Raw genomic sequence first — 18,950 nt, forward strand, 5'->3', positions numbered from 1 at the left:
ACGTGCGGAGAGGTGGTGAGGCCTGTTGTGTGTAAACGCTGGACGTGAAAGATTGGGCACTACTACCCAATCCTTCGCATCTATCAGTTGGCTACAAACCAAAATGGCGGACGACGAGAAGAGTGAAGATGGCGAAAGACAGAGATTTCTGCAGTCTATGTGTGAGTGATTATTGTGTTATGATTACAAGACGCTTTTGTACGAATGTCAAATCCGGGCATTGTTTTTTTCTAGAAAGGAATCGCTACCAATGTCAAGCTTTGCCAGAGTGCGCTCTCCGCACGTTACGCTGTTTATTGTGCGCGTCTCCGAATCATTATTCAAATTGTGTCATTTTATGTCAAGGATAACCACGCTCGCGCTATCTTTTCAATCGTTAAAACTGAAGACACACACACATTTATTATACTTCGGACAACTGGCGTGACGTCACTCACTTGTCATGAATCAGGGGCAGATCTAGCTGTTCGCAAAAGGGGGGGGGGGGGGGGGTTTGGCCCAGTGACAAAGGGGGCTGAGTGGAGGTTTTTTTTGTTATATGTGGCTTTCTGACAGCCCCAAGGGGGTTTAAACCCCTTAACCCTCCCCTAGATCCACTTCTGTAAATCCTTCTGTAAACTGTTTTATGGGTGCATTAAAAGTTTTTATTAAGTCTTTCATTGCCATAACGCCCTGAGACGCCTGTAAAATATAGGCCCAACTCCAAAACGTCAAAAATGCAAACTAAACATCACCAGACCCGGATACTGATAGATTCATCCAAGGCATAGGCGACCTTCAAAAGGGCATCTAAGCAATGCAATAGAATTTACTCTTTTGTCAAAATATCAACCTTGATTTCCGACCAATTCGTAAACAAATGCTTAAACTTAAAAACATTTCTTACCAAAAAAGACACAAAATTCCGAACTACAAATAGAGACAAACACACAGATCAATCACAAATAGATACCTCTATTGCGCTACGTCAGGTCCCATTTTACAGCAATCAGTCACAATAATCAATGCTAGAACCTCCATTAGAAGTGAGTCACCATGTTTTGCCTATTTTGCATGCCTGCACTGCATCATGGGAGTCTTGGAAACACCTTGACAGACAGGCGGGCAATCTCCTCCCCCAGAATCATAACAGTTTTTTTTATAAGTATCTTTGCCCCGAAGCCAAACAAAACATTTCCAGGTCCAAGGAACCCAGAATTAGCCTGAAAACAATTTTTGAATAAGGTTGGGTAGCAAAGATGGCCCACATTGGAGAGTATGAGGCCATTCACCAGAAAATTCCTTTCTCACTTGGTGAAGCCCAGACAAGGAATTATCCCATTGAATCAACCTCAGCGTGCAAACATCCATAAGCACAGCATTAATTATGCCCAAAAAGACTTCATGATGTCCTAAGGCACTCTCCAGATGTGAAAAAGCTGTAATTATTAAGCAATTTACAAGCAAAACTGTTGTAAGCGACAGGCTGTAGCAGTGCCGTCGCTAGAAAGAGAAGGCACCGCAGTGCATTGTTGGAAACTTCAAGGCATACCGTCTTGGGTCAGCGGTAGCTTTTAACTGATAGTGTTGGACTTGAAATAGGGGGGGGAGGTTTCTGTTTTTTTTTTTACAATGTTGCTCAAAAGTACCCAGGAGTGAAAGGGTTAACCTCCCCCCTTACCTTTAGGCCTGACTAGCCTTTATTTTCACATAACATGAAATTATTAAATTCGTCCAACAAAGCAAGCAAGTTTGCAGTATTTGGTGGGGGTTATACTTGGCTATAACAGGGGGTACATTAGAGCCCAAAATTCCATACCCCAAAAACCAATGATAGAAGCTTTCCAACCAAAAAGATTCCCCCCAAATACCTGGTTTTCAACACTTTCTGTAGTTCCAATTTTACAGCAACACATCAATTGTGAATTGAATAGAAGTGTTCCTAATGTTCTTTTTTGCTTCTCATTCAGCCAAAAGCCTTCCAACATCGGGTAAAATATTGCTCTCTCCTCAAAATACCCAAAGTTGTCTATACAAAAAAACTAAACTAAGTTTCCAATCCCCACAAGAGAAGGAAAAAAATACCCCCCAAGCATGTCTGAGCTCACCCAGCCCTAATGCTAATAGCCAAGTACCCTCTCTGAATCAAAGAATGACTATATTGTTCAATGTTTTTGACTTTCACAGTGAACAGAGGACCAAATAAAAGGCAGATAAAGCCAGTAGAAAACAGTCCCCTCCTTCATTTTGCCCTCGGAGAAAGTGATGACAGTGAAGAAGATGAAGACTTTGAGTTCAATGATCAAGAGGAGGGTTAGTTTCATTCCCAGGACTTAGAGTACCACATTAAAGCCCAAACAATACTACTGCATCAGCCATAATGATAATCATATAGTGATTTTCTTTTAAAAGCCTCTGGTAGTGAAGAAGATGAGGCTGACACATCCCAGCCAATAAACTCCTCCACAAACTTTGCCAGGAGTGATAGTGATGACTCAGATGATAGTGATGACAGCGATGCACAGGGGCCAACATTGTCCATTGGTGATTTGATAGCTGCCATGAAGAACAAGGTCGGGAAAATACATGATGAATTTATTAGTTTTTTGTGTCTACTTTAGTGGTGGAGTATTCTATAACAATTAATAGTTTGTCATTAGATACTTTAGTCATCTCTAAAGAATGGACTATTTTTCAGATTAAAGAATTTGAATGTGAAAGTGAGGCTTTGATGGATCAGATTTTGTTAACATCTCACAAATATATTGTGCAGTTTTTTTTACAAAGCTTTTTCAATCCTTTTCAACCAGTTTCAATTTTGCAGTGGTAAAAGTCACTTTTCTCTCTTCCAAAATCAGCCTGATAAAAAGCCAGAGCCTTTGAAGAACACATCAGATGTAGTGATCTGTGGAATATGCATGGATGACCTAAGGTAAGTAGTGAAATTGCCTATACTTTATTATTGTATACTAGATGAGTTTTAGCACTGAAGAAAATGACAATCATCTTACATACTTATTTTTACCTGTTGCATACCTGTCAACTCTCCCGCATTAGGCTGGAGTCTCAAGATTTTTTACCCCTTCTCACGCTCTCCCGCGTTGAGCACCAAATCCCCTGCTTTTAGCGGTTTTTATCGCTTCCGAAAAATTATTCCATAGAAAATCGTCATTTTGCCTATTTTTCATCTAGAATTTTTTTTCAAGTACAGTAGTTACTTTTTTTTGGAAAATGGGTGTGTATTATACAGAAGTGCATACTATACCTGAGTAAATATGGTAATCATTCTCACACTTTTCTTCTCTTGCAAAAGAATCAAGCACTTCTTTGTGATTTTTTGTAATTTATTGATTTCTCAATATTCTAGTGATGAAGGTGATGAGATTGTAGAATGCGATGGCTGTGGCATCACTGTACATGAAGGTAAAGTGTCTTTTTATGATTACAATATACTCTAGCAAGTTTTTGGGTCAGTATATGAGTAAGACATTATGTAATGTGCCAAAAAAAGCCTTTGCTGTGTTTTTAATGGTGGAGAAGAAAGAATGAAAGTAACTAGGAGGGTTCTAGAAAGTACCTAGCAGGTTCGCAGCTAAGAAATCTCGTGATTGACACAAAGCACTATCTGCCATCATGAATATTATTCAATGCCATTTTAATCATGTGTGTGTTGCCCATATGCAGCTGGCCATGATGTCTTTACCTCTGGGTTTTTCCTGTGCACCCAACTACTAGACCAAAGGCCAAAAATTGTTACAGTCAGCGGCGTAGCCAGGATTTTTAACAGGAGGGGGGCCATAAGGCCCTTTCTAGGCATTTTCTCCTGTATTTTAGGAAATGTCGCATACATTTACTGTATGTTTGGCTGCTAGAGGAGTGGGCCGGGCCTGCTTGGCCACCCCCAGCTACGCCCCTGGCGGGGATGGGGCAGAGGTTGGGTAACTAGGATTGGGTGCTATTACTGTATATTATTATTCCAAAATTGTCAATTTGCCTTCTAGGGTGCTATGGCACAATCAACGAAGATCACAGTGAGAGTGACAAGAGTAATGATACAGACTCACCAACTGAACCATGGTTTTGTGATGCTTGTAAAGTCGGGGTTCAACCAGTAAGTACTGGAGCTATATCATACAATTACCTGATTTAAAAGATTACAAAAAGAAATGGCTATTATTCTTTAATCTATTTCTAAAATTGTTATTATTCTTTACACTTACTTTCAGTGGTCAAAAGGTTTTTTAGCCAAGAAAAATAAAATAAAATGGATGATGTGTTACATTAGAATGGAGAAAAACTGACTACCCACACATATACCTGAGGGTATACAGACTTCTGAGGGAAACAATTTATAGCACAAGCCTACTTGCATTCTCTACACCCATCAGGAAACATTACTACAGTGGAACCTGGATCTTATGATAATCTCGATTTTACGATGGCGTTCCTTTCTCCTGGCTAAAATACAGTGAAAAGTATGAGAAATTACCTCGATCTAACGACATTCTCGATTTTACGATACAAATCTGTTCTCCCAAGCATAATTTTGACCTCGTACAATGATATTACTGATTCTTTCTATCAACAAAGAGAGAAAAAACTCAAAACACCACAGTACAGTTAATCAATTTTTTTTGACATGACCAATCTTGTTAAATTCAGATTACAGTTTACAGAGAGTAACTGTACAGTCTTACACAGAGTACAGTTACAATATTATTATTTTGTAAAAGTTGATAATTAACCTGGCCTCGCTACAACAATATTTTCAATGGATTTTCCTTTATATCGTAAAATCGAGGACCTCTTTCTAACGATACCTCAATTTTACGATTCATTTTTTTTCTCCCAAGGCATATCATAAAATCCAGGTTCCACTGTACAGTAACTTTCAAACGATTAATTTTGTGTGTCTGTTTAGGACTGTGAATTATGCCCTAATCTGGGTGGAATATTTAAAGAGACAGACACTTACCAGTAAGTAGTCATTTTACGGGCTCTGCAACAGGGTATAAAAATAAAGAAAAAGATTCATCCAAGTCAGCAATTTTTTAACATTCATTAGTTACCATGACTACCTCCACCTCCCTACCTACACAAATCTGTGCCACCTTCTTTCCTCCAAAAAAGGTAGTACTTTCATAAGGTGAGGCACTTATTAAAAGGAAGGTGCTTATTCCAAAATTTGTCTCTCAAATAAAAATGCTTTTAAACAACTTGAAGGGAGTAAATATGGCCTCAAAACGAAACACGCTTTCAATGATTAAATGTTTTGACGAGTAGTACTGTACTGTCAGTTTCCATTACTGTTAATGTACTGTACCCTTGACATTGAAGTCCATGGCTGGCGTACCGCTGATAAAAATGTTATTGTGTGAGTGTAGGTGGGTGCACTTGTTGTGTGCTCTTTATACTCCTGGAATTGCCTTTGTGAAGCCCGAGACACTGGAATGTGTTACTCTCTCAGAGCTCCCTCCATATAAATGGGGTGTAAGGGTATGTATTGTGCGTTTTTATAGCTGTTTTTGATATGCTATGAAATCTTGCCAATGATTTCTAACAGCTAAATCACTTTCTGGCTTCAGTCATTCAAAATGAAGAGAAGAGTTTTTATTGGCCAACACTGAAATGTTTTTTATCACACCACCTCCCTGCATGGCTCACACCACCTCCCTACTTGGCTCAAACATCGCCAATTGTTATTTTGTTAGTTTTATTGACAGAAGTCAGGAAGCGGTTTAGCAGCTGAAGATTATGATGAGAGTTTGAAGAATGTTGAAAAAACACATTGTAATCCTAATCAACTTTAAAAATCTTTTCAAAACATTTGATCATGGAAAAAAAAACTTATAGTTAGTATATGCTTTATACATTTTATATTCCAGGAATGCAGTCTATGTGAAGACGAGCGCTTCAGTCGCACAGGAGTCTGCATAGGTTGTGATGCGGGAATGTGCAAGACTTACTTCCATGTTAGCTGGTATAAAAACCATCTACAATAATTTTTACATTCCCAATGATGCATACAGTATACAAGTCCTTTTACTAAGCTATGTAAAAACTAATAGTGATTGCTGTTATATGTATTTCAAACAATTTGAATTTACTAATAGTTGCCACAGGGTCTTCACCACAGTTGGGGGAAGGGGGATGGAGAAATTTTGTGTGCAATTCCTTGGGTTTATGGGTTTAGAAGCCACATTCGCAGTAAATTTCAACTGGATTACAGTGGTGTTCAGTTTTAATGGTTACAAAACTTTCAAGGCATTTAGCATTTGGTATCAGACTCTTAACCCTCATGTGACCCTCACAATTAATTCTTTTTATAAAGTATGACAAGTAGGACAGTATTATGAGTCAAATGTTTTTTCCCCTTTCAGTGCTCAGATGTATGGACTTCTTTCTGATGTCCCAGAAGAGTGTGATGAGGTAGCCTTTTGTTAAGCTACTCAATCCATACATACTACTGTATGTGCATTGAAATCCAATTGATAGAAAGCTTTGTGACAATAACAATACATACATAAAACTTGTAAAATGATGAAAATGTAGGCAGCTAGAATCTAGAATTGCTGTATTGAAACTTTCCCATAGCAAAGCTGCTTTGTAGCTCAGTGTGGCAGGTATAATATGGAATATTTCCCAACAAATTCCACAGGATGTTGCAGACCCACTTTACGCCCATTGCAAACAGCATGCAGATAAGCAGACAACAAAAAGTAGGGTAAGTCATTTAGGCTGATGGTTTGGTTGAATCGAAAAGTTTTGCCTTGTGTTAAAATCTATTTTCTTGACAAAAATGTAACATTTTAGGTTGAGCATCCCCACCTCTGGGTATCCTGAGTTGGTGATACATGTCTTAAGGCCTCCCTTTTCTGATTTCACCAGATCCTGTGCAGTTATCCTTTAGTCTTTTCACATGATATCAACTCATGGTGCATTGTTGTTTGTAGCGTCGGGCCTGGTTGGCATACAATGCACGTTACAAGAAATTCAGTGAGCGAAAATCTGCTAGTGAAAAGGTAAGAATGTTGGACGGTATACCAATGTAATGAATGATACCATAATAAAATGTGTGCGTTTTGCAACACAGACCATTGTATTTAATTAATATTTTTGTAGTGTTTGCATATTTTTATAGTACTTTTGTGCCCTTACCATTGTCAGGTAAGCATTATCAGTGATTATCTTTAGATTGTTTCTGTAATGCCTCCATTTTCCTTTTCCCAGGAGAGAATTGAACAGTACTTGGTTGATGCACAAGAGAGGATTAAAGTGGAGAGGCGCCAAATGCAGCCTAAACCCTATAGTGAGAATATTGCATTATCCTGTTTTCAGAGACTATACTCAAGCTTATTTGTATAAACCAGTTGTGCCATCTGCTAGGAATACTAGAAGATTTCAACTTTCTGATATTCTGAATTAGTTTCAGACCACAGTGTTCCTAACCTCTTACTGTATGTTCTTGTTTGATTGAAACATTTTAGGTAGCATTGCATTTATAAGTAAGTACTGTACATCTTCCAAGTTCTACTGTAAACAGGTGTTTACATTGTTGTTGCTTTGCAGCACCCACTGAAAAGGTACCCAGACTTCTGTCTACCTGCCCAGGAGGTAGGGAAAATGAGTTTAGATAAGTTTAAATCCTTGCTTTGTTTTTGCTTACTGTCTTTTTTGTTTTAGCTTGTCGGCAGCTATATCTGAAAGCCAAACTACTTGGATTTACGACTGAACAAGCAAGTATTCTTACCTACTGCTTTTAAAGTATTATAGCACAAGCCAAAAAGTAGTGGGGAACTTTTTGGTGTTTCTCTTATTAAAAAGTAGTCAAACTTTGAAGACAAAACCTGGCTTAGTCTTATTTTATTCTTTGTATCATGTAATTTATTGTACTGCAGACCCAGAGTGAAGTGCCTGCACGAAGAAAATGGTTCATTCGTCCTGCACTCACGTCCGAATTTGTCAATTATTACAATGGTAAGATTTCTGGTGTCAGCACAACATTTTATAGTATATTTAAATTGTTTGGACCTTAGATAGATATTGTTTATGAAAAAGCTAAATCTGTTTGAATCACTGTTAAATTCATCCCATTCTACCATACACTTGTCTCAAGTATTTTTCTAAAATATGTAATAATGCAATATCTACTTCTCAAAATAATGAGAGTTTGGAATGTTCAAATAAAAAACAAAATAACTCACTGATGTTGGATCAACAGACTTTAAATGCAGTTTTCCTTTACATGTGATGTGTTCAACTGTACCTTAGTGTAGAGAGTGATGCCATTTCTTTAATTGCATCTCTTGGGCAGTCTTTTGATGTGTTGATAGGACATGATACCATATCCTTTGTTTGTTGCTTGTGTTGGACTACCCCTTGGTGTACTGATAGTTCGTGATAGCATTTTCTTTGCTGGTGTCAAACTGCCTTTTGGTGTCTTGCCAGAGCGTGATAGCCGGGTCAAGGAGATGCTGGAGAGACAGAGCAAACTAGAAAACAACAACAAGCAACTTCAGGAGGAAGAGCAATTGCTCAGAGGCAAAGCAAATCAGGTAAGAAAGCAAACCACCATCTAGATCCTACACATCATTCAAAGTGGAAGAGCGATTTTCACTGTTTTTATTTTTAATATTTACTTAACAAATAGATCTCATTTTTGCGTGCATCCACGGATTCATCACCCAATTCATGTCCACAGCTAAGTCTGATACCTATGTCAACTTGTATTAGAGGGATGAGGGGATCAGTAGAGCAAATTTTAGATCATCAATTTGAGGGTTAGGTACTGCATTACTGCACCATTTGGAATGCTTAATGCAATAAATGTTTAATCTCCCTTGTATTAGAGGGATGAGGGGATCAGTAGAGCAAATTTTAGATCATCAATTTGAGGGTTAGGTACTGCATTACTGCACCATTTGGAATGCTTAATGCAATAAATGTTTAATCTCCCTTGTATTAGAGGGATAAGGGGATCAGTAGAACAAATTTTAGATCATCAATTTGAGGGTTAGGTACTGCATCACTGCATCACTTGGAATGCTTAATGCAATAAATGCTCAATTTCAGTTTAATAACAGATTTTGCTCAATGTAATAACAACACTTTGACATTTACTGTAAAGTATGGAAAAGTTCATTTATTATCCCGGGGGGGGGGGGGGGGGGGGAGGATTTTGATTAAAGTAAGGGAGACAGTCTTTTCTGACTTTTTTGTATGATTATTTTGTTTTGAATTTGTCACATGATGAAAGGTCACATGATCTCTTGGCGCAAGTCCCCTATTACATGAGTGTAATGTTGTACTTATTTTCCCCCGGCAGTTAACAAAGGATCTTCAAGGTCTTACAAGTACTGCCAAAAAGCATCGAGAAGAAGGGCTTCTCTTGCACAAGCTGTTAAACCAACTAGCTGACATGGTAAGCAAACACTTAGCCTGTGTAGCAAGCGTTTCTGTGGAGTTTCGAGCGAAGAATGTGGCCGTGTGAAGAATGGGGAGAGAGAAGGAAACGCTTGCAAGCACTCGTAGTATTTTTCAGATACGCCTCCAAGTGACAAACCTTGACAAGCGAGTATAATTCAAAACAGCTGTCAAACTTAGTTCCCCCCAAGACCTCCCTCCGATCTCATTTTGGATACATTGCAGGGTTTGCAGATTGTAGATGGGCGAAATGTAAATTGTTTTTCTTTTAATCAAACTAAGAATTACAAAGTTTGCAAATGCAACTTTCGGCACCACATTGAGCGTGATTTGGGTTGTCATGTTTTGTTTATAAAAGCCAATTTCGAAGCGAACACACACATGCAGAGTTGATCTCAACATCATTCTATATGGACGCGGCTCGAAAACCTACCGTAAATTTACATAGACAAGGAAAGAGCCAAACTGCAAGCTGCAAAAAAGTTCCAATCCAATTCAAACATCAAGATTCCACCTTGAGGGCGTGAACGACTAACACGCGAGCATGTTGTCTTCCTTTGAATTGGCCTCAAGTTGGAATATATCCTTGCTAGGACCAATCGACAAAAATGGCTAACGAATTTCCTCCACCCAATAGCTGTTTGTATAACGCACCCCTGTCTCAGGCACTAAAACATCTTTCAGTGGATCCTTGTGCAAGGCTATTTTGAGAAATTGTGAGTCTGAATCTGCAAAATGTCACTCAGCCTTAGCCGCGCCGCGCCAATCAGAAGTCTCGAATTCTGTGATCAGAAATTGGTTGCAGACTTTACGCGCGGGCATATTCATCCCTCGCTCTCTATTTCTGCTAAAACTCTACAGAAACGCTTGCTACGCAGGCTAGCAAACACTGAATTCTAGCTTCCTCCACACACTGATATATTGTTACCTTTTCACTTTTTGTCCCAGTGTGGTTTATTTTAAAAACTATGAGTATCTCCTTCCCAATAACATACTGTGATTTATATTCATATTTCCTTTCAGCAATTTCAACTGCCATCTGTTTTAGAAGCCAAAAGGCCAAAGAGAAAAATTTCAGAATCCACCACAAAACACATCCAGATTAATGTGTAAGTATTTATCATTAAGGTTAAAAGGGGAACAGTAGGACCCCATGCTTATATCTTGACCCACCCATACACTTATGCTTACATCTAGACCCCACCCTAACACTTATGCTTACATCTAGACCCCACCCTTACCCTTATGCTTACATCTAGACCCCACCTTTACACTTAAATCTAGACCTCACCCTTACCCTTACATCTAGACCCCCTAACACTTATGCTTACATCTAGACCCCCCTAACACTTATGCTTACATCTAGACCCCACCCTTACCCTTACAACTAAACCTCACCCTTACAGTTACATCTAGACCCACCCTTACACTTACATCTAGACCCCACCCTTACCCTTACATCTAGACCCCACCCTTACCCTTACATCTAGACCCCACCCTTACACTTATGCTTACATCTAGACCCCACCCTTACACTTATTTTTACATCTAGACCCCACCCTTACACTTACATCTAGACCTCACCCTTACCCTTATGCTTACATCTAGACCCCATCTTACACTTACATCTAGACCCCACCCTTACACTTACATCTAGACCCCACCCTTACCCTTACATCTAGACCCCACCCTTACACTTACATCTAGACCCCACCCTTATCCTTACATCTAGACCCCACCCTTACACTAATGCTTACATCTAGACCCCACCCTTACCCTTACACTTACATCTAGACCCCACCCTTACACTTACATCTAGACCTCACCCTTACCCTTATGCTTACATCTAGACCCCACTCTTACACTTATTTTTACATCTAGACCCCACCCTTACACTTATTTTTACATCTAGACCCACCCTTACACTTACACTTACATCTAGACCCCACCCTTTCCCTTACATCTAGACCCCACCCTTACCCTCTTACATCTAGACCCCACCCTTACCCTCTTACATCTAGACCCCACCCTTACCCTTATGCTTACATCTAGACCCCACTCTTACACTTATTTGTACATCTAGACCCCACCCTTACACTTATTTTTACATCTAGACCCACCCTTACACTTACACTTACATCTAGACCCCACCCTTTACACTTACATCTAGACCCCACCCTTACCCTCTTACATCTAGACCCCACCCTTACCCTTACACTTACATCTAGACCCCACCCTTACCCTTATGCTTACATCTAGACCCCACCCTTACCCTTATGCTTACATCTAGACCCTACCCTTACCCTTACATCTAGATCCCACCCTTACCTTTACATCTAGACCCCACCCTTACCCTTACATCTAGACCTACCCTTACCCTCTTACATCTAGACCCCACCCTTACCCTTATGCTTACATCTAGACCCCACCCTTACCCTTATGCTTACATCTAGACCCCACCCTTACACTTACATCTAGACCTCACCCTTACCCTTACATCTAGACCCCACCCTTAAACTTACATCTAGACCTACCCTTACCCTCTTACATCTAGACCCCACCCTTACACTTATGCTTACATCTAGACCCCACCCTTACCCTTACATCTAGACCCCACCCTTACACTTACATCTAGACCCCACCCTTACACTTATGCTTACATCTAGACCCCACCCTTACCCTTATGCTTACATCTAGACCCCACCCTTACACTTACATCTAGACCCCAGCCTTATCCTTACATCTAGACCCCACCCTTACACTAATGCTTACATCTAGACCCCACCCTTACCCTTACACTTACATCTAGACCCCACCCTTACACTTACATCTAGACCTCACCCTTACCCTTATGCTTACATCTAGACCCCACTCTTACACTTATTTTTACATCTAGACCCCACCCTTACACTTATTTTTACATCTAGACCCACCCTTACACTTACACTTACATCTAGACCCCACCCTTTCCCTTACATCTAGACCCCACCCTTACCCTCTTACATCTAGACCCCACCCTTACCCTCTTACATCTAGACCCCACCCTTACCCTTATGCTTACATCTAGACCCCACTCTTACACTTATTTTTACATCTAGACCCCACCCTTACACTTATTTTTACATCTAGACCCACCCTTACACTTACACTTACATCTAGACCCCACCCTTTACACTTACATCTAGACCCCACCCTTACCCTCTTACATCTAGACCCCACCCTTACCCTTACACTTACATCTAGACCCCACCCTTACCGTTATGCTTACATCTAGACCCCACCCTTACCCTTATGCTTACATCTAGACCCTACCCTTACCCTTACATCTAGATCCCACCCTTACCTTTACATCTAGACCCCACCCTTACCCTTACATCTAGACCTACCCTTACCCTCTTACATCTATACCCCACCCTTACCCTTATGCTTACATCTAGACCCCACCCTTACCCTTATGCTTACATCTAGACCCCACCCTTACACTTACATCTAGACCTCACCCTTACCCTTACATCTAGACCCCACCCTTAAACTTACATCTAGACCTACCCTTACCCTCTTACATCTAGACCCCACCCTTACACTTATGCTTACATCTAGACCCCACCCTTACCCTTACATCTAGACCCCACCCTTACACTTACATCTAGACCCCACCCTTACACTTATGCTTACATCTAGACCCCACCCTTACCCTTATGCTTACATCTAGACCCCACCCTTACCCTTACATCTAGACCCCAGCCTTATCCTTACATCTAGACCGCACCCTTACACTAATGCTTACATCTAGACCCCACCCTTACACTTACATCTAGATCCCACCCTTACCTTTACATCTAGACCCCACCCTTACCGTTATGCTTACATCTAGACCACACCCTTACCCTTATGCTTACATCTAGACCCCACCCTTACCCTTATGCTTACATCTAGACCCCATCTTACACTTACATCTAGACCCCACCCTTACCCTTATGCTTACATCTAGACCCCACCCTTACACTTATTTTTACATCTAGACCCCACCCTTACAGTTACACTTACATCTAGACCCCACCCTTACCCTTACATCTAGACCCCACCCTTACACTTACACTTACATCTAGACCCCACCCTTACCCTTATGCTTACATCTAGACCCCACCCTTACACTTACATCTAGACCCCACCCTTACCCTTACATCTAGACCCCACCCTTACACTTACACTTACATCTAGACCCCACCCTTACACTTACACTTACATCTAGACCTCACCCTTACCCTTTTACTTACATCTAGACCCCACCCTTACAGTTACATCTATACCCCACCCTTACACTTACACTTACATCTAGACCCCACCCTTACCCTTACATCTAGACCCCACCCTTACACTTACATCTAGACCCCACCCTTACCCTTACATCTAGACCCCACCCTTACACTTACATCTAGACCCCACCCTTACCCTTACATCTAGACCCCACCCTTACACTTACATCTAGACCTTACCCTTACATCTAGACCCCACCCTTACCCTTACATCTAGACCCCACCCTTACCCTTACATCTAGACCCCACCCTTACACTTACATCTAGACCCCACCCTTACCCTTACATCTAGACCCCACCCTTACACTTACATCTAGACCTTACCCTTACATCTAGACCCCACCCTTACCCTTACATCTAGACCCCACCCTTACCCTTACATCTAGACCCCACCCTTACACTTACACTTACATCTAGACCCCACCCTTACACTTACACTTACATCTAGACCCACCCGTACCCTTACATCTAGACCCCACCCTTACACTTATGCTTACATCTAGACCCCACCCTTACCCTTATGCTTTCATCTAGACCCCACCCTTACCCTTACATCTAGACCCCACCCTTACACTTACACTTACATCTAGACCCAACATTTACCCTTTTGCATAGAAATGCAAACTCTACCATTGCCCTAATGCTTACATCCTTTATTTTTCTCCTTAGCTGTGCAACCTGCAAATCGACAGATAACCAGCACTTGATGGCAGAATGCGACACATGTCATAACTTCTACCATCTTGCGTGCGTGGATCCTCCATTGTCGCGCATGCCTAGGAAGTCTGCCAAGTGTCTCTGGTGAGCTATTTATTGTCGCGCGACTTGAATTACGCGAATATTTTTTGGGCACAATTCGTAAGTCTTTCGCGGGGAAAAATTGTGTTTGCAGTGACAGGATAGGCGATTTAACAACTGTGCAAAGGACATACGGGAGAAACGTTGCAAGGTTGTCTTAAAATTTGGACCCTTTAAATTTCGCGAGATGAATGTTTGCGGTCTTTGTTTTTCGCGAGTATTTTTAGAATCGCGAAAAGCGCGAATACAGGTACACGCGCAAAAATTAACCAGTATAAGGTAGTAACAGTATTAATTATTTAAATGATATGGAATTTATTATTGTTATGATGAGACTTACTTGGGGGATTTCACATCTTGTCTTTTGGCTCTTAATAAGTAGGTAATCATGCGGTTTCGAGTTCGATTTGTCAAGTTGAACTAGAAATCGTATGATTACCTATTTATAGTATCATGGCAAAATTTTATAGAAACAGACACATTATTTGTGTCTCAGTAATAGCCGTTGTTTGGAGGATCATACAAAGTCCCTTTAAAGAAAGCCAATCAGGCCGCTCCCGCTCAATAGCGAGTCTCACAAGCATCCATTTCCACCGGCTAATTCAAGCGAGTAAACAAGATATTTTTAATCAAATATCTTTAATAACATATCAGAATTTATTCGTAGATTGTTATTTTGGAGTTTGCTTGCGAATAAGCCGCTGCATTTTCAATGATAAACAATAACAAGGGAGAAGTTGATCGACGTGCGTTTCATGTGTGGCTCTTGAGAGCGTCCAGTAATACTGAATGATTCACTGCTCAAAACCAACCAGAATCGAGTGATTTTGCCATGCATATTATGGTTGTTTTTGTTGCAGGCAGTGTTCTGAGTGTGATCCAAGTGAAAGTGAGGAGGACGTGGAAGTAGACGTTGAGGATACCACGCCCATCTCCCAGAGCAGACAGAAGCGGACCATAAAGGAGCCAACCAAGTTCACGCCGGACAAGGGAGTGGTCAGTAAAGTTTAACCGGAGTCTAAGACATAACATGCAGTATGCACCGAAAAAGCCTCAGATGACTGATTAAAAGCCAGCTCTGGTTTCCAGACAGAACAAAGTATTCAAAGTTTTGATATAATGTGCTGGCTTTAGTACGTTATGATATTCCTCATGATGCAGTTTGCGATAATAGCTCGAAATAGTTATTATATCAAGCAAAACTGCAGACAAGTTGTAGAAAAGAGGTCTGCGTGGGCATGGTGGACTCGGGGAAATAAATCTATACAGGGTTTTAGTGGTATTTTGTACTACCCAAAGCTGTTTCGCTAAACAACTAGAAAAACTACCTTACTACTGTGTTGATTTACTTCTCCTTATAGTAAAACTGTTACAATTTAGAATATAGAAATATGCCTTACCCCTTTTTAAGATGTGCTGCAGTGTTTCTGACCATAGTTGTCTCTTATACAGGCCCGTAGCCAGGATTTCGAGCGGGGCGGGGGCTGGGAGGTTTGTATCCATTTGAAAGGCCACTTTTTCTTAAGGAAGCTTAGCTCGCAGAGTTTAATCTTCCTTCATTAGAGCGGACCTTACAGTCAAGTGGAGGGTTCTTTGGAATCCCTGACCCCCCCCCCCCCCACCCCCCCCACCCCAACCCACTCCCCCCAGCTACGGGCTTGCTTATATCCAAACATTTCTTTTTCACAGCCGACAAAGCTTAGAAAAAAGCGCCGCTACTCCGTTGATGTATCTATCACTTCGGCTACTTCGGACGAACAGACTATGGAACCAGTGGAGAAAAAGAAGGTACCGAGATATCAGGGAGTCAACACTACAGACTATTCAAATTTATTAGTATCTTCCAATATTCATGTTATTGTCTTGTGACCATGATCATATATTTTCGTTTAACTTTGTTCGAGTAACTTCTATTGTTACTGGGATACCTATGTCTGTTGTGTGCGTGCGTGCGTGCGTGCGTGCAGGGGGAGGATGGGGGGTGGGGGGGGGGCAGCCCGAGTTGCGCAATACCCGCTGTAGTCAATTTGCTTCTTTATATAGAAACTTGGCAGACCGCGGACCGGTAAACGTAAGCAATACGTGAAAAAGGAGAAGATACAAGACGAGCGGACGCAGTGTTCGCAGTGCGACAGCCCAGGAGATAATACTACCTTGGTCAGGTATGTGGCAGATGAAGCATTTATTAAAATAATCCCAAGCCACATTTTAGCAGTGGTATAGGAATTATTTTGGCAATGATTGTAGTCAAATTATCTTTTCTGTGGTTTGAAGTGGCGGAGGTTCAAAAGGGGGCCGCCATAAAAAGGGAGTGTCTAGAACAGCAGACATCTACAATAGATGTAGATTAGAGTGTGCCAGATATTCCCCCTAAAAGAGGGCGGGTCCCACCCCTGGAAACGCCCTGATATGTGCTTGACGAAAGGTAAGTAAGTTGAATATATTATCATCCAAGGGTTGAGGGTGTGTGAAATAACACACTTGCAAGGTTGTCTCATCATTTGCAGTGCTTGCACTTTCAGTTCTAAACTATGCTTTATTTGTTAGGTGCGATAATTGTAAGTTGTGCTACCACTTCGGCTGTCTCGACCCGCCAGTCAAGGTGAGTCAACTCAATGCTGTCATGGCCTTCTATTTGTGTTGAGTGTCTTGCAAGAGTGCCCGTTTGGGCGCCGCTTTGACGAGCAGAATCTTTTTTTTTTAATGTTCGAAATTCTCGCTTTTGAAATGTTCACCTTTTCTTCGCAGAGTAATCCTAAGAAGAGGGGATATATGTGGTATTGTACAGAATGCGACGAATCGGTAAGAAATGTAATAGTACGGACCTAGTGGTGACCCTTGGCCCCTTTCATGCTTGTTACAATCCTGGTTTATGTGCAGAAGCCCCGATGCTAGCACATTTGTTCAGTGGAACCTCGTTAACATTACACTGTTGGGATCCACAAAACTTTATTAGCGAGGTGCCTTTATTAAGTGTTGATGAAAAACGGAAACGTATGGAGGCATCCTTTAATCGAAACTTAAAAACGCCCTAAAAAACGAGGTGGCCACCCTAAGCAATTTTCTTTAGAACGGGATTTTACTGGATGTGCAAGTGACAATACAAAAAGTTGCATGAAATACGCAACTATGAATTTTGGAGGAGATGTGACGCCATAACAATTAAGGGGCGTGTCCTTAGAAACACGCAGGGTGGGATCCAGAGTAATTTACTTGACCACGGATCAAATAAGTTGGCATACTTAGCTTTGTATATATAGGCCTGTCCATCCATCTAGAATATGCTCACAGAAAATTAAACATCAATGAAGGCGTCGATCTCGTCAGATGAGCAGTGCCGTGCTCCTGCCAATGATAATATTTCCTAGGCAAACAAATAGGGCAAGTATAATCAATTCATTTCTAATACATACTAGGATGAAGATGAGGATGAGGAGCAAGGAACGGCACAGGATGCAGATGAAAAAGCTACCGATGCGAAAGGAAAAGCAACGTCTGAAACAAATAAAGACATTCAGATTAAACAGGAAACGCAAGAGACACCACAAAGCTAATACTTCATGCGAGTACGGGCCATCTTTCCCACAATAGATCCTCCGTGTAAAATGAACACTCCTTGTAGCATTATTACTTTCATTGAAGTGAAGCAACTATTAGTTTGCGGGACACAACGAAATCATCGAAATCATCATCATCATCAAGTCCCTTCGTCATGGAGAACATTTTTTTCGGAGCAGAGTTTTCCCTTCCAGAGAAGAAAATGTAGAAAGCGTTTTTTTGTTCACGTTCAAGGAAAGAGTTGGACGGTCATTTGAGTTGGAACGTCTGCCAGCTCCACTAGACCTTTCGGCCCACGGCCCGTACCCAAACTAACGAGAGAAAGACGCATCAGAGAAATTACTTTTAACTCAGTGTTCTCCTTATCTAACCAGATATAGCCATTGTACCTACAAATTGCAAGTAAATGATGTTTTCACTGTCGCACTGTACACTCTTCATTAGTGTGGGTTTTGTAAGATGTTCCCCACGTATGGCAGACCTAAAAAGCCCCAAACAGCAAACAGCTTCAATATAAGTTTCAATATCAGCTATAAATACTGGCCCTTTGCTTAGTTGACCACAAGACAAAGGAAATGTTTCGATAGACTCCACAGGACCTACCAACATTGTTTGCCAGGCCTGTACCCAGGATATTTCCTGAGGGGTGCGAAATCCGAAAAACTTGACCTAATTTTGCCGGGGGAGGGGGGTGAGTTCTCTGATAAAAATCTGACCACCCCAGAAAAAAACATGGGATTTTTTTAAGCCTTTGCAGTATCTCCACGGGACGTTTATTGTCGGACTGGATACATACCAGAGGGATCTAGCCTATTATTTATAGTTTTGTCTACAAATAGCACGTCTATTGAGAACCAAAAGTGGACCTTTGGCCTT

The 18,950-nt window shown here is 41.1% G+C and overlaps 1 protein-coding gene across 3 annotated transcripts; it reads left to right on the forward strand.

Annotated features, from left to right (window-relative positions):
- Nucleotides 1-56: 56 nt before the first annotated feature.
- Nucleotides 57-18,497, forward strand: LOC5515812 (PHD finger protein 14). 3 transcript variants are annotated; one of them, XM_048723664.1, is made up of 28 exons: nucleotides 57-161; nucleotides 2,167-2,292; nucleotides 2,392-2,552; nucleotides 2,838-2,911; nucleotides 3,347-3,402; nucleotides 3,981-4,090; nucleotides 4,901-4,956; nucleotides 5,364-5,475; nucleotides 5,865-5,959; nucleotides 6,360-6,408; nucleotides 6,638-6,703; nucleotides 6,933-7,001; nucleotides 7,210-7,288; nucleotides 7,467-7,484; nucleotides 7,549-7,593; nucleotides 7,663-7,715; nucleotides 7,878-7,956; nucleotides 8,428-8,534; nucleotides 9,305-9,400; nucleotides 10,426-10,511; nucleotides 14,388-14,519; nucleotides 15,377-15,512; nucleotides 15,969-16,007; nucleotides 16,206-16,304; nucleotides 16,560-16,678; nucleotides 17,064-17,118; nucleotides 17,265-17,318; nucleotides 17,933-18,497. In XM_048723664.1, exons 1-28 carry the CDS (start codon nucleotides 104-106, stop codon nucleotides 18,068-18,070), a joined length of 2,367 nt encoding a protein of 788 aa, XP_048579621.1. In that variant the 5' UTR covers nucleotides 57-103; the 3' UTR covers nucleotides 18,071-18,497. The 3 variants fall into 3 exon arrangements, with proteins under 3 accessions (XP_048579621.1, XP_032241435.1, XP_048579622.1); XM_032385544.1 differs by lacking the exon at nucleotides 15,969-16,007; XM_048723665.1 differs by lacking the exon at nucleotides 7,467-7,484.
- Nucleotides 18,498-18,950: the final 453 nt, after the last annotated feature.

This window comes from Nematostella vectensis, chromosome 2, assembly GCF_932526225.1.
Source record: "Nematostella vectensis chromosome 2, jaNemVect1.1, whole genome shotgun sequence".
Lineage (NCBI taxonomy): Eukaryota > Metazoa > Cnidaria > Anthozoa > Actiniaria > Edwardsiidae > Nematostella > Nematostella vectensis.

Coding starts and splice junctions, on each gene's coding strand:
- LOC5515812 (XM_048723664.1), top strand. CDS start 104: ATGGCGGACGACGAGAAGAGTGAAGATGGCGAAAGACAGAGATTTCTG. Junction 2,293..2,391: donor GTTCAATGATCAAGAGGAGG/GTTAGTTTCATT, acceptor TTCTTTTAAAAG/CCTCTGGTAGTGAAGAAGAT. Junction 15,513..15,968: donor TCACGCCGGACAAGGGAGTG/GTCAGTAAAGTT, acceptor TCTCTTATACAG/GCCCGTAGCCAGGATTTCGA.